This window comes from Halichoeres trimaculatus, unplaced genomic scaffold (genome assembly GCF_033239565.1).
Source record: "Halichoeres trimaculatus isolate MK-OKI-2021-1 unplaced genomic scaffold, fHalTri1.1 fHalTri1_scaffold_13, whole genome shotgun sequence".
NCBI classification, from domain to species: Eukaryota; Metazoa; Chordata; class Actinopteri; order Labriformes; family Labridae; genus Halichoeres; species Halichoeres trimaculatus.
This window is the reverse complement of record NW_027437191.1, coordinates 19,673,124-19,697,479: the sequence shown is the minus strand read 5'-3', so window position 1 is coordinate 19,697,479 and position 24,356 is coordinate 19,673,124. Positions and strand designations below refer to the sequence as shown.

The 24,356-nt window shown below is 40.5% G+C and overlaps 1 protein-coding gene across 2 annotated transcripts in view; it reads left to right on the top strand.

Annotated features, from left to right (window-relative positions):
* The window catches only part of LOC141802370 (glutamate receptor ionotropic, kainate 2-like), a 93,003-nt gene that overhangs the window by 55,528 nt on the left and 13,119 nt on the right, over positions 1-24,356 (top strand). For both annotated transcript variants that reach the window (XM_074685921.1, XM_074685920.1), the window contains exons 7-14: positions 6,876-7,019; positions 8,178-8,285; positions 8,373-8,486; positions 8,578-8,784; positions 9,221-9,444; positions 14,154-14,272; positions 15,147-15,364; positions 18,957-19,182. In XM_074685921.1, coding sequence (XP_074542022.1) covers positions 6,876-7,019; positions 8,178-8,285; positions 8,373-8,486; positions 8,578-8,784; positions 9,221-9,444; positions 14,154-14,272; positions 15,147-15,364; positions 18,957-19,182 — 1,360 coding nt within the window. The remainder of the gene's footprint in view (positions 1-6,875; positions 7,020-8,177; positions 8,286-8,372; positions 8,487-8,577; positions 8,785-9,220; positions 9,445-14,153; positions 14,273-15,146; positions 15,365-18,956; positions 19,183-24,356) is intronic.

Here is a 24,356-nt window from a genome sequence, read left to right as displayed (position 1 = left end):
AAACATATGAAATAATGAAACATGTAACTTGCAAAAGAAAATAGGATGAAGTTAAGTTTGTGGAAGCGTCTCATTTTGAGGTTACTTGAATGTCAGATTTTTTTCCTTTTCAGATGAAATTCATTAACTATAATGAACTGACATTTTCCTCAGGTTTCCTTGCTCTTTATGAGACTTTCATCATGCTGGATAAAACATATATCATTTTCACACAGTAGGGTTTCCTGAGTGCAGTGATTGAAGTAGAAATTAAAAATCCTGGTGTGTCTTTAACAGAAAACTACTTGTCTAGTAAAGATCTAATTGACAAAAATCAAAAGGTTTTTTAAAGGCAGTATTTTTTTACAACTGATTCTCTCACACCCTGAAGAAGAAACACACATAAGCTATGGAATGAAGTGAATCATCCCCTCTTTGTTCTATCAAATGATCAAACCCCATGGGTCTGTCTGCGATCTGAGGGCAGAGTGACTGCAGCTTCAAGAAAACAATGAGCTTCTCTCTCCCGCTGACTCTCTGACTCTGATGCTGATGGCAATGCTGCCGGTGTGTGTGAGTGTGTGTGTGTGTTGTTGCTCTGTGTCTGGCAGCTGCAGCCCAGTGAAGCATGCTGAATAACAGGTCAGTGCTAATCTCATTAAGGCTAATCAGATGTATATGATATGTATAAACAGTGCAGCTCCACACTGCTCGCAAACAGCCACAGTACACATCTATTGCCAGACGGGTGGTGCTGTGTGTGTGTGTGTGTGTGTGTGTGTGTGTGTGTTTTGAGGAATTCTGGGGAGAGGATGACTGATTGCAAAGAGGTGAGACGAGAAAGAGAGACGCCGTTTTTCAGGGTGCAACATTAGCGAAGGAGTTATGGAATTATGCACAGGTGGAGAGCTAGTGTGAATACTGATGCAGTAAAGAAGAATATATTTGTGTAAACACACACGCGCACACACAGCAGGTAGATCAGTGGATCCTGCAGTTCACCTGTTCTAAATGAGGAAACTGCATGCAACTACGACAAATGAGGCATACCTCTGGGAAGCCTGCACACTGAGCTTTGTCACTATGTCTGAATGTGATCCTGTTCTTTTGCATGTGTGTGTGCTGCATACTCACATCCTCCTAATTGGTTCCAACATGTGTGTTTACATCTGAATGTTAGTCACGTATTGTGTTTGTAACAGAAGGAGACATGCAGCGATGAACTTGAAGTGGCCTGAAAGGAAGGAGGAAGATGCATATGTGAGCGTGCAAGAGCCAGAAGCACTTTTCATAAAGATTCAGTCCTTGCGTACGTTTTCTTGAAATCACAAACTCTACTCTGTGATTCATCTAAAAGCCCTCTCTCTATTTAAGTGAGTATAGCAGAAGATCAGCTGTTGACTCACAGAAGTCTGGCTCTATGAATTATACTGCAGTTGGTCATTAAGGGAGCTTTAAATGTTTTGGCCTCACTTTTTGTAGGGGTTTTGTGTATCCAATCCAATCCAACTTTATTTCTTAAGCACTTAAAAGAACAACCATTGTTGAAAAAAAGTGCTGTAAAGGATAACAAATAAAATATGAGATAAAAGATTAGACATAGAACATAAGTAAATGAATTTTCAAAGACAAGGAACAATTCAAAAGACATAAAACAAGTTAAATGAATAAAAAATACAGAAGAAGCAATCAGAATTAAATAAAATAAAAAATGAATAAATAAATAATAATAATACAATCGCCAGCCACTGTGTATGACAGTGTGTTTATGGTCACAGCGCTCAGCTCAGGGATTGGCAATCTTTAACACTCACAGAGCACTTTGGACCCAGTTTCCAAAAAAAAAAAGAAACAAACATCGGGACCTGCAAATCCTTTTTGACTTCTAAAATGAAGATAACACTGCATATATATCTTTTTTTTAACGTTATATGTATTAAAAAAAACAGTGTGCTGCTTGTGAAACCAATAAAGTGCTACAGAGAAAATGAGAAAATTTTTATTTCTGTATGTAGCAAAAACATTTTGAACATTTTGGGCTCTAGATCTCTCTGAAATCAAACACCCAATGTGAGTCCTTCTCAAATTTATGAAACTAAAAGTCAAACTCAAAATATACATTAGCAGTAGACCATACTGTCTGCATCCTTTCATCTAAAAAAGAATTCTTAAGATAGCACACTATGCAGCTGAACAATGTAAAATATTTTGCAAAATATATGATTTAAAAAAAAAACTTTACCTGGTAAGTTTTCAGAGTACACCTTCTTCACATCAGATCTGTAAGACGTCACCTTTTTCTGCACACAGGTTTGTCAACTGTCATCTGTTTGGCGTGAGCAATGTTTGTTCGTAACACAGGTCACAGTGTAGACCTGCTCACATCAGTGTGTGTATCAGACACAGCAGGACTCCAAATGTCTACACCCATGTGCGAGACCTGCTAGCAGGCATGTACTGGCTTTTTGAGGATTGTGACCCTAGACTGTATATATCATGAATGTAGTCTCTGCGACGTCACCCGTCTGTTCCTGATACCCTGAAATGAAGCCAATCATCGGACGCAGCCATGTTGGATATGACGCAGGGTTTGAGCTTCCTCTCTAACAGCTATAGGGCTCGTTAGTCCCTTGAGCTGAGCTGTGTCTCTGATTGGACAAACAGACAATCCTGGTATCTTCTAAACACTGAGTTAGAAAAAAAAAATCACCTCCTGTCCAATGTGTGCCGATAGCAAAATCAGTGCATTAGACCCAAGCCATTTTTTAACCAGGCTGTAAAAAAGCTTTTTAATGCCACAAAAGTCTTTTTTTGTTTTTTGTTTTTTTGTGTATGTGGTTTCCTGTCTTTCTGCAACCAGCCTCAAGCAGATTCTTGATAAACAGCAACTTAAAGCACTTCAGCATAGGCTTCATTTTTTCTAAATCAGATTTTGCCTCTTAATTGTAACACATATTTTAAATGACAAAAAAATCAAACAAATTGAATTTTCATGTTACAAGATCACACCAATCTTCAAATTTAGGATTACAATTTTTTTTTAAAATTGCACAAAAAAAAAACCTTAAATTGAACACTCGTTATCTATTTTCCAAAGCCCAGACAGCCACAGCATAAGGATTAAAAAGCCGAATGTAGCTTCAGAGCTACACATTGCCAACCCCTGGCCAAGCGAGGTATAACGTTTAATTTTTCGAACCCATCATTTCATTAGCAGCAATGGAGGTGGACAAAGCAAGGACTCAACTTGAAATTGTGACATCAATGCTTAAAGGGAAAGATGGTTTCCGAGCAAGCAAGTAACATGAGAAAAGTAAAAATGTGCTGTGAGATGGAAAAGGAAGCTAGTTCAAAGCCAGGAGAGTGCTACGTGTTAAAAAAGTAAACAAAGCCCATTAGCTAACTAGAAAAGCACTCAGAGAGCACAGACCTCCGCCAAGCATTTTGTGATTGTCACGCAACACCTTAGTCTTACTTTAATGTTATACTCCCTTTCAGCAGACTGTCTGCTACAATTTGGTGCTAGTTGCAGGTTTGTATGATAATTTGTTAGCAGACAGTGTTGAAAATTATGATGACCCATTACATATTTCATATTTCAGATCTTAGTCTCCAGAATATTGCCAGGATCTGGATCATACTAATACATCCTTCAGAAATTATGTTGACCTTGTCTTGTATTGTTTTGCAAAGCAATCTGACTATTTATTGTGGAGTTATAGACACATATGGTGACAACAGACCTATATCACAATGATAAAGAATCTTTTAAAAAAATCCAGGATCCAGACGGTGATCCAGATCACCTCCAAAATTTAATCACATATCCCATTTTGAACATTTTCCTGAAAATTTCATTAAGATTCATCTTTACTTTTTGAGTTACGCTGTTCACAGACAAACAAACAGACAAACTCTCCCTATAAGGAAATTGAGTTTTTGTGGAAAAAATGCTCGCGATTATTTTGTAACCACAGTGCATCTGACCACAAAATACTGCCAAAGGTGTGTTTTTCATCTGACAACAAGAGGGATCCAGTTTGACAGTTGGAGACCAGCAAAAAGAAAGTATCCCAGCTTGGTACGGAGCTGTAATAACACAGCACGTGTTGCCCAGCACCAGCAACCCAGTGGTGTTAAGAGAAACAACCCAGCATTTCAATGCATATTCTTTACCAAAGCAGAAGATGATTGTGAGGTTTCAGAAGTGGGTGTTTGAGGGAGAAAGAGAAGAGAAAGACATGGCAACAAAGCTTTTGGGCATCCTGCTTGAAACCCTTTCCACTCTGAGTCTGAGTGTCCCCAGGGGTTTCAGATTGGTTTCACTTAAAGCACTTAAAACAGCCCACAGGACCTGTGCCCAGCTCAGATATAAACATCAAGATCACTCCTGGATTGTTTTTAAATTGAATGCAATCTGCCAGAGCCATGAGCCATCATTTCATTTTTTTCTACCCTCCCCCTGTCTTTCTTGATCTCTCTGTCTTCCGCTTGATGCCAGCCTCTTTTTGTTTCCATCACAAAAGGATTTTGAGGAATTGTTCAGCTCTAAAGGCAAGTAGGAAGAAGATCTTTGCCATGCAAATCATCTGAGCTGTGACAATATTTGATATATTACAAACATCAAAAGTCCTGGATATTTCCAGGATTGGTTGTAAAGTCGAAGGGAAGCAGATAGACATAAATCACTCAGACAAAGAGGCTGATGGGAGTAGTTTAGCAGTGCAAACATAACAGCTTACACATCACTGTTAATACTGTAACCCATATATTTTATTGATACTGTGTAGTATTTTATTTTTGTTGCTTAGATCAGAAAAAAGTTACAAATCTGCTCATAGGGCTCTGGCTGCTTACAAGGTGCGTTAAAAAAACAGCACTACACACATTCATTATAAAGTTGTCAAACCCCAAATTTCAGCTTTCACTCACAGATCAAGCTCGTGCTAAAATATCCCATCTGGCTTTTTGTACTTGCCCATAATTAAGCATGAAAAAAATGAAAGTGAAACAAAAATAAACTTCCAATCTGTCTTTTTTTTTTTAATCCACATTAATTGCTCTCAGACGTTGTTTTCAACAGAATGTATTTATAAAGCTTTACTGGGAGATGCCATGCACGCTGCAGCTCAGGATAGAAATGTGATACTGATTGATTTTGGAAAGGGAAAAAAGTCGAGTCTGTCGGTGGAAGGAGTAAAGGTCAGATTCAAAACCAAACTGGGAAAAAAAAAAAAATCTGCGTGGAAGGCAGCACTGCAGATTTAATTTGAATTGCATGAATTTCAGAGTCACAGTCAAACTGAAATCTCCTCCAAAGTGAATTTGTTGAATAAATGAATCCAAAATGTATCATGAACTTTTGAAGCTGAATGCTAAAACAAAACAGGATCATAAGATCGGGCTGGTTTTAAAAAAGGTCTGTTAAAACAAACATCAAATGAATCTCCATTTCATCGTGTCCTTTTGGAAAGTTGAAAACAGAATAATTGGATGATTGGGTGCGATGAACTCTTTAGTGGAGAAAATAGTGTTTGGATACTGGCAGTGTTTAGAACTCCTCCCTGCTATTCAAGAAATAGATTAGTCTCTTTCCCTAATCAGCTTTGGCCATGAACACCACAACACTTGGACGCACACACACACACTCATACACACTGCCTGCACTGGCAGCACAGATAGTGCTCTGCCTGTCCTCTTCCTAAGGGACGCAGTGTGGATGAAAGAGAGCAGCGATGGCTCTCCCGTCCTCTGATCTGCTGCTGCCTTTGACATCAGCAGTCACCAACTCCAAAAAGAACTTGGGGATGAGCAAAAAAAAAACTGACAATCCACCCACAACATAAACTCCCTCCTTCTTTTCTGACTTGATTTCTCCTATTTCTTGCAGTTTGAAGTAAGAGTTATTCCCATAAATGACCTGCCACCATGAATTTACGTTGGAGATATTGCACACATCGCATGCATTTTGCTATCTCTGCATTCTTTTTCTTCCACATGGATGGCGAGGATGCTGCTCTGCACCTATAGAATCAACATTCACAGCCAATATGTGCCGAACAGCAGCTCCAAAGGTCTCCTGCTGTGCGCCCAAGCCTCAGTTCATTCTCCCTGACAGCCGGCACATCCACAAAGACCTTATATCTGCAGATACTTTCTGCTCCCAAACTCATTTTTCATACTCCCTCGCATGCAGGTTGGTCATCCAGGACTTGTCAAATAAGATCACCACAGTGTGTATTTCAGCCTGTGGAAAGAGGATGAGAGAGGAGCTTTAATGTGTTGACCAGGGTAAATGTGGAGAGTCCCGAACTGTGGGAACAGAAAGGAAGTGGTGTGTGAAGATAAATCTCAGCGTGTCACTGTGGGGAAAATCTGCTGAGCTTTTACTCCCTTTGATGACTTCTTTCTGGGGTTATATTCATGGCTATCACTCAGGCTTACACCATGTGTCCCAGTTATCTTTGTGCTGCGGTTAGCATGCTACGCTAAGTCTTCCAGTCCGAGATCTCCCATCTGGACCAGCTCCTGTTTTGCATCCCTCTTTCTGGAGAGCAGGCACACCCATCAGGAGCCATTAGTCTTCGAGGTGACAGGCCCTGCCTTCCACTGAGACACTCTCCCTGGCGGAGCTTTCTCATTCCCTCAGACAGTGCTCGGGTATTTTTACTAACAGGCTGAGACACTGTGCCATTTGTGCAGGGCATTTACCGCCTGGCGTTCCACCTAATTTATGTCCCCCGACTAAAGCAAGTCACCCGAGACTCCGCACACTTTCTTGCGCTCCTCCGCAGGTGAGCAAATGGAGCGATGAAAGGTCGGTCGTGTGGACAGATGTATTGGCAGGTGTTGTAAAAATGTCTAACTGTATCACCCTTTTTTTTTCTTGTGTGCAGACGGACGCAGCTCTGATGTACGACGCCGTGCACGTGGTGGCGGTGGCGGTGCAGCAGTCGCAGCAGATCACCGTCAGCTCCCTGCAGTGCAATCGACACAAGCCGTGGCGCTTCGGGGGGCGTTTCATCAGCCTCATCAAAGAGGTACAAGGCCGTTGGTGCTATCGATGTGCATCCTGTCATGACCTTTAACCCTTGAATGTGCTGTAGGGTGTAGATTAGGCATGTCCTCATGGTAAGTGTTTGCAAAGAAATTATCCAGGGTCTCGTTGTTCCAAAGGTTTAATCTGGATTTAGAAATCTAATGAATGATTTCACAAAAGCTTCTCTAGTGACAGAAGGAAATATAATTCAATACTTCCTTAATTTTTCTACTTTGCAGCTTTGAAAGTGTCTAAATTAGAAGAATTAACATAATTTTTAAAAATTATTTTAAGTACATAATATCCAGTTTGGTCTACACTCTGCTTGGATGATCCTGATTTCTTTTTCAAAATATAACAACCCTTTTATTTTTTAAACACCAAAAAAGGTTAAAAAAAAAAAGACTGAATTCCTGGTTTTATTTCATTAAGTCTTTTCTTTCTTCAACCAACACATCCTCAAAAATGTAATCCAAACAGTACTTTTCATTTTTAAAACTGAGCCCCAGCTGTGAATCTGTTTTCATCAGTGTTGTATTTTGATTTTAAATTAAACCCTAAATTAAAATCCATATATTTTATATTCTGAACCTAACACTCCCACTTGTGATAATCTGATCACATCTTTTCCAGAGTAACTACATGTTTTTTGTGATGTTTCATCCCCCCTCCTGCATGTGCATCCCCACCTATGTTTAAATCAAAGCCTCAGTGTGGCTTCTTAACTCGAGTCAGGGTCAGCTGTTTGCTTTGTTCTACAAAGGTCTTTCTTTCTGCGGATGGTATCATTGCAGGTAATTTTCAGAACGAGCCCATTGTAGTAGCTGGGGCTTCTCCCCCCTTCTGCGTCTGCTATCACTCTCCATGCCCGTCTGTTCCTCCATCGGCTTTGAAGTGAAACTTCAAGCACAATGAAGCACATGCATAATGAACTCTTACCTGTCAAACCTGCTTCTTTCCCCGCTGCTTTATTGTTTCTTGTTATGTTGTTGAGATAGACAGCGAGGGGAGAGCCAGACGGAATTAGTAATTGGGGATGGAAAAAGTTTTATGGTTAGCAGAGGGATTGATATTGTTGAGAAAGATGATAGCTAAAGGTTAATGAAATAAGTGTATCAGGAAGATTTTAGTTTATTTTGCTGTGTGCTTGTATCTGCAGGCGCACTGGGATGGTTTGACAGGGCGCGTCCTCTTCAACAAGACCAATGGACTGAGGACAGATTTCGACCTTGATGTCATCAGTCTGAAGGAGGAGGGGCTGGAAAAGGTGGGTCTCAGTAGAAAGGGTCTGGAGGCTTTTAATTGTTTCAATAAAGAGCAGACACTGTGATTTAGACTGACACTATCTCAACAGATTGGAACGTGGGATCCTCCCAGCGGTCTGAACATGACTGACACTCACAAAAGCAAGACGTCCAACATCACCGACTCTCTGGCTAACAAATCCCTGCGTGTATCCACCATACTGGTAGCCAAATAAAACCGCAAACCACTGTACGCTGCACACACACTTGAACACAAATAAAACACACTTCTACTCTTTTATTTCCTCTGCACAGGAGGAGCCGTATGTGATGTTTAAGAAGTCTGACAAGCCTCTGTATGGTAACGACCGTTTCGAGGGGTACTGTATCGACCTGCTGAGGGAGCTCTCCGGCATTCTGGGTTTCCGCTACGAGGTGCGGTTGGTGGAGGATGGGAAGTATGGTGCGCTGGATGAGGGCACGGGCCAATGGAATGGCATGGTGCGAGAGCTCATGGACCATGTGAGTTAAATGGCACAAAGTAGACGTGATATGAAAAAGGATAAAGAATAAACATGAACATCCAAAAACTTTAAAAGTTGTAAATGATAAATAACAATACCCCAAAACTAAGACAGAGCTCAGGATCAGAAAAAGCTAATCATACTTTGAAAAAAGACACGTTTTTATCCTAAACTGTTTTCACCTGTGACATTAAATAAGAAGGATTGTACAGCTAATGTGTAATTTTCCAAAAGAAAAAAATCTCAGCCTCCTGCCTTTAAATCTAGATGAACAAATGCTCCCTGCTGTATTCTCTCTTAAGTTGCAGCTTTCCTCTCAGCACATATATCCAGCAGACCGCCCGTCGACAGAAATCAGATGTTAATTTAATTGCTTGTCTTTTATTGCTGCACTCAAACACCTGCCCCTCTCCACATCTATTATCTAATTGCAGAAAGCAGACCTGGCGGTGGCTCCTCTGGCCATCACCTACGTCAGGGAGAAGGTCATTGATTTCTCAAAGCCCTTCATGACGCTGGGGATAAGTATCCTGTACCGCAAGCCCAACGGCACCAACCCTGGGGTCTTCTCCTTCCTCAATCCCCTCTCGCCTGATATCTGGATGTATATTCTGCTGGCTTGCTTGGGTGTCAGTTGTGTGCTGTTTGTCATAGCCAGGTAACATGTCAACCCTCTCATTTCCTCCCCTCTTTTCCTACCTTCCTTCACGTCCTTCTGCCCTTCCTGTTTGCCGGCTCTCACTAACACACAGCAGTTGCTCCCCCTGGGCCTTAAGAGGGAGAGAGAAGTCATGAAGAGAAAAAAATTATCAAGCTACAACTTAGGGACAAAGCCATTATAGAAAAAAGAGTTCTTTATTCTGAGATAAATTTAAAAAGAAGTTCTTTAAGTATAAGTATCTTTACAATGATTATCTTCAAAGTATCAAAGATAAAGCTCTAAAGCTCTAAAAAAAAAAGAAATTTTGCATCCAATAAAATAGTTCAAAGATTATTGTATCTGTTGGCATTATATGCCTTATTTTAGCTTAAAATAGTGTTTACTTCTTTTCTAATACATCTTAAGTCTTTTTCTATAACAATCTGGAGTTTTGATTTTTTTTTTTTCATTGGAGTTGTCGTAAAGCTCCTGTGAGGAACTGTTGTTGTGTGTTAAATTTCGCAACCATTTAAACAAAGCAGTACCTCTTGTTTCTTCACTGATTTTGCTCTGTTTATGTACAAACATTGACTGTATATAGAGTCGACAGCATGGCTCCGCCTTCTACCATTGTACAGTGAAGTCAAAGTACCATCAGCAAAGGTGCCACCATTGTGCAGCCAGGGTGTGCGCAGTATTTCACTTATCAAGACATAAACTACACAAGAGCGGTAGCTGTCAATTTGTTAAACATGACGTAAACCCCCTTTTTAGCGTTTAATAACTAATAAAAAACACAACTTTTCAGAAAAGAGAGGAATTGAACACAATGCATCCCAATAATAGTGTCACATCACCACAGCATATGGATGAGGGAAACATTTCTACGCTGTGTATTTATTTTTTTTTAAGTTTAATCATAGCACATCTGGAATGGCTGGGGACACTGATTTTTTTACCTATACTGCAGCCAGCCACCAGGGGGAGCAGTTTTCGTTAGCAACCTCACTTCAAGCCAACCAAGATGATCAGTGGTGGACTGGGACTGAAAAACAGCCCAGGACTTTGACTCGACCCAGCCCACAACAAAAGCACCCCCCACCGGCAGTACTGGCCGTCAGCCGACTGGCCGTCAGCCGACTGGCGGCACCGGTCATTCTGGTATTCTTCAGAAAGTCAAGATGACCAGTCCGCCCATTTAAAAAATTTAAAAAATAAAAATAAAAAAACGCTCCGACCACCAGCCCATTGGGGTCTGGAATAGATTGGCCATTCGGGAAAAGTCCTGAATTCCCCAATGGCCAGCCTGCCCCTGAAGATGATGTCCATTTTTTATACAGTCTATGTTTACAAATAGTCAAATATATCACTACCAAGTAACTGCTGCTGTGAAATATTAACTAAGGCTTTTTTGGCATTTGCTCTGGCCAACATCTACCCCCTGGCAGCAATTCCAGCCCGTACAAACAAGTATACAGAAATAATCAATGTAGCGTCTGATGGTTTTGTTTGCTTCTGCTGAACAAAAAGAAACATTTAGTGTGGATTTTAGTCTGTTTCAGTACCAGCTGAAAACTACACACAGGAGCTTTAAGATGCAGTTTCTAAGAGATTCAGTCAAAACAACAAACTCAGATTTCAGAGCTGCACGCCTTGAAAGGTTTTCAAACCAATCCATTGCCCAAAGCCCACAATTATGCACTTAAACACAAAAGGAAGCATAGAATGATTTTATTCCCTCTTGTACTTTCAAGAAAGTGAAGTAAAACAAGAAAAAACTGGTATGGAGAGGGGAAAAATAACAAAACAGCTGATTCACCACCTTATTTCAGGCATATTTGCGCAAGCATCAGCAACTGTAAAACCAACAACCCGTTATATATCTCTTAATCAGCTGTAAGAAATGTACGAGTACAATGCTGACATTGTACAAGAACAATTCTTACAAATACCCTCCATCCCTCTAAAAGCCCCTCGATGCATGACCGATGCAGAAAGATGTGTGTTAACCCCAGGGCCCTTCTCCTTATTCCTCTGAGATCCTGAGAGGTGTTCGGGTTTAACGCACAGCTCATCAAATGTTACCGGCAAAATGATCACATCTGAGCAAAGCAGCAACTGTCACCTAAGTTAGTTCAGAATATGCAGATTTTACCCTTTTTTGTTTTCACGGTTGGTCTGGGTAAGTGATTAGCATGCATTATCTTCATATTCCTCTTTATGTGATGAAATGGCCTCAGTGCCTTGATTAAATTACAACACTCCTGTCTGAGTGCATGCATTGTGCCCTTTTTCTGCACACCATGGTAAAAAAAAAATAGTGCTTGTGACCCAAAACATTGAAAGTTTAAATTTGACATGAAGTGTTTTCTACACTTGGCTGAGCCAGTACTCTCATAATTATGGTATTGATTACAACGGCTACAGATTGACTGGACAATCCTCTAAATGCAGAGTATATTATTTCCTTTTAATCCCCTGCAAATAGAGTGTGGGAAAGAGAGGAGTGTGCTTATGAACTCCTGGTTTTGCACAATAAAACTAAACGCCTCATTCTGGATGGGGAATCACGTCTTTGAACATCATCCCACACATACACAAACACACACGCAGCCTTTTGTTCCAGCTCCTAAGTGAGCTATCTCAATTTCAAGTTCCAGAGAAATACATTTTCTCCTCGCTCTGTATGCGGTTGAATGACTTCTTTTCTTTAATATAAAAGGAGTTTTCTTTCAGATTCCACAACCAAGAAGAGAGCATGATTAGAATTGCATTTTAATATGTTTAAATGTGATTACAGGCTATGGAAGTCCTGAAAGTCCGTGATTTTAGAACCCTATCCCCAACAGAGGCTCCTCAGAAGAAGAGCAGCAGATCTATAATTCCAGGCAGAGTAATTGAATCCAACAGACAGTTAATGGAAGCAGCATGTTGTGTTATTGTGGCCAGGCAAAGGACAGGACGGATCTTTTTTAGAATTCACAGTGCAGTTGTACATGTCCCTCGTGCTCAGCGTGAAGAGGTCACCTTACGTCCGCATATTGCATGTTTTTTTCCTTCCCTGTGATCGGTGTGCAAAACACGGCCCACAGGAACACGGGGCTGGCTGCAGGCAAAGGTCGCACAGAGGATCCGCATCTGCAGAAGACACATGTAGACGCTCAGAGGGACAAACACAATCCAATCAAGAGCGTGTTGTATAGATTTACACAGATTTACACGACCTCACCTACGGCGCCTATCCAATGACGCCCACAATGCACCTCAGGCGACTGTGGCTGCACTGAATCTAAACAACGTAAATAAACCATCAGAGGGAGGAATCTGATTGAGCTAATGCAAATACACAGTTGCTACTGTGGACAAACACGCACCCACTCAGATACAGAGGCACATGCGCAAACATCCCTGCACCAGAGGCGTCTCACAAACAGGCATTAAAGCAGCACACACACATGCATGTGAGCACTCACAATAGAATTCATTCGGCATACAGCTCCTACACAAGGCCATTGTGCTGTTTCACTTGCCTGTTGCGGTTTCAAGGAGACTGAGCTCATTGACATTCCAGCAAATCAGGCGTCCTGATGGGGTTGACAGGAAGAATTATAGTGTGTCATCATAACCATGTCCACGCAGGCTGGATGATCCTCAGGGGAATGAAAATAGCTGCGAAGGAAGCGCAATAACACCAACATGTTGCAGCATACTTGTAAAATAAGATTGTTAATTATGCTGCAAAGATGGATTAAATCACACATCTGTATGTCAATCTGCAGCGCTCAAACTGCCTTTTTATAACGCTTGCTTTTGTGATGTAAAACGCTGCTCGCAAACACCGTCTGTATACGTCCCAATGTGTCTCTAAACTGCATCACATTTAGATGCAGTCTGAACCCTTAAGTTAAATATAACCCAGAGGCTGATTAGCATGCAGCATGTTGAGGGGGGGAGAGCTCCCTGAACACCTCACCTGATGGGGCCCTGCAACTCTGCATAAACAGCGTTCCCTCCATCACCCACTTCAGCACAAACTCAATCACCTCCCGATGCTTACCACTAACCCAATCACCTTGCGTTAATGCCGTGCCACTTTTGCTTAGGATAATAAATGAGAAATGTCCACAACTGACCTGAAGACAGTGACAACCAGCTGAGCAGGGGAGGGAGGGAGGAGCAGGGGAAAGAAAGGGAAGGAAGGCAATTAGGGGGAGGAATGAAGTACAGGATGGGGAAAAGCAAAGAGGTAGTGTTGAAAAGAGAAAAAGGAGCTTGTGATTGAAAAGAGTCAACTGTTGGGTAACTAGAGGGGGAAACAAAGAGAAGGAGTCTCGTGTCAGGGGTCGAGGAAGGATATGGTACCCGCAGTGGAGCGGTGATTGCAGCTGCTCAGGGAATCACATAACAGCACCTGAGTCAGTGAATCCAAATGAGCTCCGAAGATCATCAGGCTCTGGGACATTATCGCCTGTGACAGTGTTATTCCAGCCTATTGATCTGTCCTCACAATAAACTGATGGCATTTGAATATGCCAATAAGTTGATCTCTGTGAAAGCCGGGATGATTTGCTTTGCAGGAGCTCCAACCCTGAGGCCACAGCGCAAGAGTCTTACACATTTCCATCCTCTTTATCCCTGCTAATGTTTCAAAATATCTGCTTATACGTGCTGCTTAATGTCTCTGCTCTGTGCTGACACATCTATCTTTGTGCTCTCTCCTTTCACAGGTTTAGCCCTTACGAGTGGTACAACCCGCATCCATGCAACCCTGACTCGGATGTAGTGGAAAACAATTTTACACTGCTCAATAGTTTCTGGTTTGGAGTTGGGGCTCTCATGCAGCAAGGTAGTTGCCTCAGCCTGTGGCTGCTGTTGCTCTGTGGAGCTGGAGCTCTCTATATCCCACTGTCTCTCAGGGTTGTGTTGTTTAATTCAGGCCGGCAGCAACAGTGAGAGATCTCTTGGGGTCTGCTGCCAGGAAGGGGAACTTAGAGTAAATGTGCATGTAATGGGTTTTTAATTTGATCTACTTAGCTTGCAGCAACACAGAGTAAAGCTCTATATGTATGTGAAAGGGTTAGTTTTAAACAGCACTCATAGCACTTTAGTAAAAATCACATTACTGTAGTTTTAAAAGCATTACATTAGAAAAGACAGCATGGAGAAATGTATATATTTTATAAAGAGCAGCTCAGTTGCCTGACTGTTGCATTAATTACCAGTCTAAAAGTAGGCTTTAGTGTAGCACTACAATACCCAGTGTCCTCTCCTTTTGCTCTTGGCCATTCAGCACCTAGAGATCAGTGGGATGTGGAGTCAGGATGTGAGGTTACCTTGGGTACATGACTCTCTGGCCCAAACAGCCCGTCACTTCTCCACTCTGTTCTGATGCTCAACCCTGAATGTGTTTAATTTGATATCACTGATCTGTTAAAAGGATTCATTTGAAGTAGTGTTTCTCTCCCGTGTTATTTTAAGCTCACTGAGACAAGATAATTTTGCTTTTTTGAAATCCAACAATCACCTCATTTCAAGCACTCTCTCGAGTGATTTCTGCTTGGCACATCTGCCAAAGCTGAAAACTTCAAGAGAGTTCTTGAAAAAAAATTTAGATTTATTAAATGAACTAATCTCCTCTTGTTTGTTCAAATGAACTTGTATACAATCGAGGACTCGCTGTGATGAATGCATTTATCAGTGTAACACCTCCCTCACACCAGGCTCAGAGCTCATGCCCAAGGCCCTGTCAACTCGAATAGTGGGAGGCATCTGGTGGTTCTTCACCCTCATCATCATCTCCTCATACACGGCCAACCTGGCAGCCTTCCTCACAGTAGAGAGGATGGAGTCGCCCATAGACTCAGCGGATGACCTGGCCAAGCAAACCAAGATCCTGTATGGGGTGGTGGAGGATGGAGCCACCATGACGTTCTTTAAGGTAGCTGGAGCCTTTAATTCACATTCATTTTAGTCCTGAAGATTTCAGTCCTGGTCCTGGGTAGGAGACACCTGTGGTTACTGTTCTTAGTTTTGTTTATCCCTATGAACAGATTTCTGAAAGATTAAAAAAAACATTCCTCATCAAAATTTTCAACTTGATTGATGATCTCTTTGATGTTGTTGCCAGTAGAGGTGTCCCAGTCCGATATTGATACCGGATATCAGTCCGATATCAGCAAAAAAACAAGTATCGGATTATATCGGAATGCATCTAAAATCTCCGATATAAGCAGTCCATTCAAGACTCTGCTCCTGCTGTTTTTATTTGATTTATCAGGTTATTTTCTGGGTCTTCTAATTTATTCTTTATTTTATTCAATTACTAGTATATTCTTATGTTGAATGTTAAAATTTCTGTTACCCATTGGTTAATAATAAATGGGTCAGTTTTTCCTCATACCTACTGTTGCTGACTACTGTTCTTTGTTTGAATAATATCACTTAATCAAGCCTTTTCTAACAAGACAGACATACTACAAAATAAGTAATAAAAGTATGCATGTTTTATGCTGATATTGTATCTGATTAATATTGGTATCGGCCAATACTCAATGCTGCAGTATCTGTATCGTATCTGAAGTGAAAATGTAATATCAGGACATCCCTAGTTGCCAGTCAGTGTTTGGGCTTCCTGACTTCCAAGAATGCATCACAAATTACTGAATAACAAAAGTGAAATAAATCACATTTTTAAAGTTGTTCCTTTTTCCTGAAGAAAGACTAAAAAAAGATTTAATTTTTACTTGTTCTTATTTTGTCAGTTGTTAGATTTACTAGGTTTGTACTGCTGAATAAAGCAAGAATAAAGTAACTGTATAACTTTAAGATTCAATTTAAAGATTCATAGGCCATCCACTGGAGGATGGTGTGAAAAAGGAAACATCAGCCTGAAGAGGAGTACCACGTTCTCCCGTATTTTAAACATGGATACCAGGTAACAATGCTGGATATCCGTATTTAACAATTCTACAGTTTCATTTACCAGACGCTTTTTTTCAAAGAGATGTACAACACAAGCAAGAATTTAGACAGCAGGGAAAACCTGAGTGCGACAAAGTGCTATAAGTTATTTGGCGGCAGGTGCAGTCGTTAAGTGCAAGAATTTTTTTTCCTCATGTTGAATGATGTAGCCACAACTAACTTAATCAATCGCTGCAACAATATTGTTCAACCTTCAACAACATTAAATAATCAGTTCTAGTCTGTACTGCAGGTCTGAGACCTTCTGACTCATTGTACCCTGAGGACAAAGAGAAGAAGGGTCAGATTAGGTGCCTCAGTGTTTCCTGAACAGATGAGTCTTCAGACATCTCTTGAAAGTAGAAAGGGACTCAGTGGATTGTATAGTTGGGTAATTCATTCCATCATTTAGGCACAACAGAGGAGAAGAGTCTGGCTAGAGATTCAGAGCCGCGCTGGGCTGGGAGCACCAGATGTCTTTTACAGTCAAACGTAGTGAGCAAGTGTGGGATGAGGGACCCCAGGTAGTCAGGAGCTGTTCTTGTCAATGTTTTGCTAGCCAAAAGAAGAGTTTTGAATTTGATTTGAGCTGCCATAGGAAGCCAAGAAACTTAATGTGTGTAGGTTTTCAAAACCCTGATCCGTCTGTAACAGTCTGTCCAGAGAAGTCAATCAGAGGGAAGGGGATTTTTGGAGCCAGGAGCCTTAAAGAGACAGTCACTAAAACAAAGCCTATCAGTCAGAGGATGAAATAAGTTTTTTTTTTTGTTGTTTTTTTAAACACCAGTGTGAAAAAAATGTGTGTGTGTGTGTGTGTGTGTGTGTGTGTGTGTGTGTGTGTGTGTGTGTGTGGGGGGGGGGGGGGTTAACAATAAAGTTTGAAGCTACTACCAGGCTACCAGAGGGACAGTACAGAGACTGAGAAAAGCAAAATACCCTCTTTGGGGGTCCAGGTTGAGACCCAGACTGGAGAAGGGTTGCACACTGAAACAAAACATTTTTTAATGCCATTCATAGCTCTTAATAAAAACAGTGAGCTAAGGTGCTGTTATCATAAGATTTCGTTTGCCAAAAATAACTGACATCAAACAGCCTGGTAGCCCTGCCTCTGCCTGAGTTTGAAGACATATCCAGGAGAAGCAAGTTGTGCTTTGGACTTCATCTGAACTTGATCACCCACCAAGTCGGACTGTAAACACAGCAGCGTGTGGAGAAGAAAGTCTCAGTCTGAAGTCGTTAATCACTAACCGTTAACTAATCACTAGCTTCACAGGATTGCCAAAAGTTGCCAGTCATTGTAGTTCTGATATATATCACTGAAAGATGCTGGCCAAAGGGTTCAAATGTTGAATCCTGAGTAAACACTCTGAGCTGCATCATTGTGTTTAATACAACATGGCCTGTTTGTTATGATGTTAAAGTTTGACACTAGTGAGCCAATAATGACTTCTGTGTGATCCTCATTCTGGGTGTGGTTCATGAAGTTTGAAAAAAAAGGTGACAGTAAAACATTTGTTGAACTCATTGAAGTCGTTAGTGTTCAACTTATGTCTTCTAGAGCCCGACCGATATGGGATTTTTGGGGCCGATGCCGATACTGATACTGGGGGCAAAAAACAGCCAATATCCGATATATCCGATATATTGGCTGATATATATAATAAATTCATTGATATACACGGGATATATACTGTATATAATCACGAATTATTATAATACCCATATGATTCAAGACAGATACAGAACACTATTAAATTAAAACAAGGAACTTAAATTATAAAACTGTCAACATAAGAACTGTAGTGTTAACCAATGATAAATAAGAACAAGCTGTAAACACAACAATAAATAAATAAGTCAAACTTTAAACACAGTAAGTATAAAAAAAAACTGTAAACACACAATGAGCAACTTAAATGACGTTAAAACGCCGTATTATAGTCTTACATTAGATAATGGTGGACATGTGAATTAACAGTAGCATTTATCTCTGTTTATCTCTCAAAAAAGCAACTAACACAATGTTAAAACGTTGTTCTATAGTCTTACATTAGATAATGGTGGACGGAGGGGGCGGGCACTCGGGCAGTGTGCAGCCCAACACACAGACACACAGGAGCAGGAGCAACAGAATCTCCATGGAGCAAATATTTTTATAATCGGCTACATTTTGGCCGATGTCGATTAATCGGTGAAAGGCATAATTGGCCCGATTAATCGGCCCGATTAATCGGCCCGACCGATTAATCAGTCGGGCTCTAATGTCTTCCTTTAGTTCTTTTACTTTCTGAGATTTTAGGAAGTGATCTGCTGTCGAAAAAGCTGGAATTGACTTCAGCTCATTGACATTTCTGAGAAATGCACGTATGTTTTCCTTGTCTTTGCACCCTAAACTCCACATCACTGCTTGGCAAAATTGCAGAAATGGCAGAGTTTGCAACTAAAAATAAAAAACAGTGTATAAAGGTATGAAATATATCTACATAAATTTAAGTATTCAAAGAAAAAAGACCACCATTTCTGTTCCTTAAACCAACCTCACTCCACATCTCTTCTCTGTCATCTTGTAGAAAACAAAAATCTCCACCTATGACAAGATGTGGGAGTTCATGAACAGCAGGAGGCAGTCTGTGATGGTGAAGAATGTCGACGAGGGCATCCAGCGTGTCCTGACCTCCGACTACGCCTTCCTCATGGAGTCCACCACCATTGAGTTTGTCACCCAGAGAAACTGCAACCTCACACAGATCGGCGGCCTCATCGACTCCAAAGCATACGGAGTGGGAACACCTATGGGTAAACGACCTCACACCTCTTTTCAAAACCCTCCTCCAGTGCTGCCTGCAGTGTTGTAAAAAACATTTGAAAAGCTTTTAGCTGGGAGATAGATACTGCAGATACTATGTGACAGATAAAGGTGTACAGTTTGGATGATGGATAAGCTCTGGGAATGGAAAGGTTGACCTTTATTGATGGGGTCATGGGTATAATGGTTCAACAGCGTGAGGTGTAAAAGGTTTAGCTTAATGAAAAGCGAATGGCTTGAGGTTGAATTTATGGAGAAGGTTAAAATGTGCCTGCGGCTTCAGAAACATGCACCATTCGAACTGTAGCCTTCATGAGTGTGTGTGTTTTCCTCCTCACTGTAACGATTTTCTCACAGATTTATTTACAGAAAAAGCAAGACTCACCTGGGTTGGCCCAAATTCAGAGATACTTGTAATGGTGTGTGTTTTAGACTGCTTTGGAGTCTAGAAAAGCATCAGATTGTGAGTGCAAAGCAATCACGGAGAGCAACCTGAAAGTCAATTCAGTGTTATCCTCCATGAGTTACCTGACAGAGTGTGGATTGTATCTGACCATTAAACTGCAACAACAAAGCACTTAAGAGAGTGTAAAACAAGCAATAAGAAGTTTTTTCAACTATTTCTTTGACCCAGTGTATGCCCCCAAAGTTTTTTTTCACATTTTGAATCAAACACCAGGGAAGCCAAAGTGTCACGAATTTGTTTTCCTTTACGTAGTTAGCAAATTATGTCCTATTCCACTTTTTGAAACACTTAAGCTAACTAGGATCCATAACTCTTCAGACCAAGTTACATAAACACGCAGCTGACATTTCCTGCACAAAGCAAAACTTGGTGATTGTCTCAGTCCAAATGTCACTGAGGTTAAAGCCTTTATGACGAGGCCACGCAGAGCTCTGCAACCATCTGTAATCGCTACATCCATCATCAGGAATACGAGGCCCATCAAAGTACGGAGGATTCATTCATTCCACATCTGGACCCGGCTCCTGCTGATGAGAATGGGGCGGTTATAGATCTGCAGGGATGGCCTGATTGCCGCAGCTATAACAAAGCTGAGGTGATGCGGTGAAATATAGTCCCTCTGTGGCTCCATAAGCGTAGGAGTACTCACACTGATGCCCTTGGGATGGACACACAGACCCAGAATGCATTTCAGCTCTATTCCCATTCACGCGGTAATAGTGTTTCACGACCACAAAATATATCCTTGAATCACTTTAATTCTGCGATAAGTGGTCTGGTATTCAAATGCATAAAAAATAACGATCAAAGATGTCCACTTTGGAAGTTATGACTGCCCACTAAGTCATTTGAGGCTCTAACTTTGGTGTTCATTGCTCAGTATTTCAGAAGTAAAGCTGGTTACAGCCTTTAATGTGATAGAAGAGGTCTTGAGACAGTTGATTGCTTCATTAATTCAGAGCAAGCCCTGTTTTCACTGCAGATGTTCTCTCTGAGGAGGAGACGTTTCATTTTTTCAGAAGGCGGTTTTCTCCTTAGTTTTGTGTCCAATACACCTTGAGGAAAAACTGAGGAATGTGAATGAGCAAATTCACACAGAGGTGTTGTCCAGTATAGATTTATATACTTTTGCGCCATCAAAATATTACAGTGTCCCGCTTCTCCTCTTTTTCCTGTCAGCTCATATAACTTTAAACAATGAGATCTTTGGGGGAGAAAGGCAATGAAGTTATTTTTATTGATCCAATTTGTTGGCATAAATTGTGGAACATTTGATGCTTCTTGGAATCAGGAAAATCTTTACTTTTCACTTTCATTGTACCAACTAATGTAGAAGTTTTGTAACGGGTAAATGGAAGGACAGAATAAGAATTGTGACATAAACAAAAAACAAAACAGCAGATTAATCCTGAAGGAAAATTTTTCCTTACATACAATCCTGTCAGACTAGAAAACTTCACCATCACCAGCTGGAGAAGTAAAATGCATCAAAAGAAACTCTACAGTAATTATCTGATTAAAAAAAAACTGTTACGAAGGTTTTTCTGAATGTACTACTCTTCTAATAATTAAATTGCATGTTTGTGATTCCTTTATCAAATTAAAATGTAATATTTTTTATTTAGCGTGACACCCTTGATCCAAAGTGCTTCACAATAAACAAACTGAGGAAAGCGAAAAGCAAATAAAAGAAACCAGTGGTGATTGCTCTAAGACTGCAAGGGAAGCTCAGCTTCCCCTAAAAATTCCCCCCAAAAAGTGGTGATATGTTCTGCTGTGTGTACATTTCATTGACAAAATATGCACTAGAATTCCTTCATCTTTTGTTCAGAATCAGCTACCTATCACAGGTAACTGGCTCAACCTCCTCCTCATTCATCCCCACAGCGTCTCAGCGCTTTAACACAGTCGGATGCTGAGCGTCTTCTGGCTTCAGCGGGGAAGTGTGGAGTGGGTTGCTCCACTGTGGAACCTGGACGGTCATTGAATAAACGCTGGACTTTGTCCCGACCATTGGACGCTCAGCGTCTCTGGGGGTCTATGAGGCAGTGGGCTGGCCTGGACGCTGGGCTTCTGCATGATGATTGGATGATCTGTCTGAGGCCGAATCCCTTTTTGATTGACAGTGAAATGAGCCAGTCAGCAATCGTGAAGTATAACCCTCCACCAGAGCATCTTCTGAGTTGTTCTGGACTGATCCGCAGGCTTTATTGATCCCCAGCGAGTCTATCTTTCTTAAAAACGACGAGCATTGAGAGAACACTGGTAAAATCACTGGAAAAAACACCTGGTTAGTATGACAGGGTCACAGATCATATTCTTGAAAAGGAACAGAGGGTAGAATTTACTTTTAAATTAATAAACAAATTTATGATGTAGGCCAGAAAAAAAGTGAGCTTCCCCTCCTTGACTGACAAGAACAGCCGCCACTGATAGAAACTAAAGCTTAAAGAGGAAGACAGCTAAAATTCAACAAGTCACCAATAATGACAAGAACAGCAGCAACTATCAGTCAAGCAGTTACCGTGACTACAATCATCGTCCTTGTTACAATCATTATCATGGTACCATTATTAATGCCATCACTGTCAATACTATCGTCATTGTCACCATCGCTCGTTGCCATTAAAACAATTATAACAACAGGCTCAAACAAATGGGTAAGTGGGCAATCATAACTTTCAAAGTAGACATTTTTTATCATGATTTTTTGGTGCATTTCAGAGCTCAGGAGAAATGTCTGGGCTGGTTAAGCCAGTGAGTAATAGTGGTCTTTAAGACAATTTTTAAAAGTTGTCATCATACTTTGTCCTTGATCTTTGGAAAGACAGAGAGTTTTGGTAAAATTATATCATTTTTTCTGGTAGTGTGATATGGGGACAGGAGTTTGTCTAATGAGGGTCATTCAAGAGCTGGAGAACAAATGGGCCTCAAAACTTTTGTAAATAAATCTTTTTCAAAATGTTCTGATACATATTCATTAATAATAGGTAATAAACTATCAAAGGTGTGAATGGCTCAGCTTACGCATCAGTATCACAATTCTTATTACATGTTTTATTTGTTGTTTGCTTTACTTGGTGCAACCATGTTACTCACACTCAGGAACCAGAAAAAAAGTATATTTATTGTTTTTTAAATATTTTTCCATTATGAAAAGAAAGTAACATTTTCTGTTGATATCCATTTGGTTAAACATTTGACTAGGTTTGAATTATTTAAGCAACTTTTAAAAATCTATCTTGCCCAACTTTTCAGTAGTGTCATGTTTATAGTAACAAGGTTGTGTTCATGTTTTGGGAAACAGGTTCCAAAATATTTCTTGTTTTAAGTATCATTTTACCTAAATGTTACCACAATTACAAGAAACACTAATTTAGAAAAGTAAAGACATTTAAGTTTCTTTGTTTTTTTTTCTTTTATAAGTTGTATTAAGCCATCAAAATGTTGAGACAAGAGAAAAAATTGGGGTAATGACAACTCATTTGGTATTTTTGAAAATATTCTTAAAGAAAAAATATTATTTACAAGCAAATTTTACTCAAAAACAGCATCATTTATTTGTATTTTTCTAAATGGATTATTAAAAATTTAAACATAAAATGTTCTCTAATTCTGAAAAAAAAAAATATAAACGAGCATTATTTTCAAATGTATAAGCTGACAGGCAGCCAGTGTAAGGAAGCAAGATTTGGAGTAATGTGGTCTCTGTTTTTAGACCGCGACAGAATTTTAGCTATAATGTTTTGGACAGTTTGAAGAGGAGATAATCAAGACCAAGTGATACCAAAGCATAAAAAGTTGCAGTAATTGGTTCAGGATGATACAAATGCATCATAAAGCTTAAAAGCAGGACTGCTACTTTTAGTATTTTTAGAGTGTACAAATAGTCCTTTTAAATATGTGAAGGGTCTGTGTATTTGCTCCTCAGCTGATAGAGACTTCCAACTTTTTCCCCTCTAAACACTGTTTAGCAGCTTATTCCCAGTAGAGCTGTTACAGCAATAAACCAGATCAAGCTGCATAATAAGTCTTAACCTTTTAGGCCTTGATGGTTTTCTCACACCCCGTTTGCCAAAACGGAAACACGTCATCCTTAAGCTATCGACTTAAACTGAGATCGCATTAATACTCGGGCCCAGACAGGCTGGGAGTGATGGATGTCCTCTGGTGTTGAACATCTGTCAGGTAGTTGTGTATGCGCGGTGTGTCAAGCACAGCGTTTTACCATCCGCCCGGGCCCCGCTCCCCATATCCTCCTCTCTGAGGACCCATCCTATTAGCATTTATCCAAGGACTGCTTTGTTAGGCCATCATTAATCATTTGAAATATGAGGGGAGCTGGAATCAGGGGACTCACATACTTGATAGATCCCTCATCTTCAAATGGAGCAAGCATATGCTTCTCACATGCACGCAACACATGCACATACACATCTGCATATTCAAGGCACGGCATTGCAACTCCACATGTGCAAAATAAAAGGATGTAAGTATGTCTCTCTCCAAGAAAAGTACTCATGAATAGATTCAGAAAAGCACAAGATTGTTTATGATCAAAGAGGCACACACTGAAGTGCTGTTCCCAAAAAATATGGGGGCACTTTGTGTAATTTTCAGGTTTTATATTAATGTCCCCTTTGTCAGTCTAAATACAGAGAGGCATAGAGATGAAAGGATGATGGATGGCAGCAGATA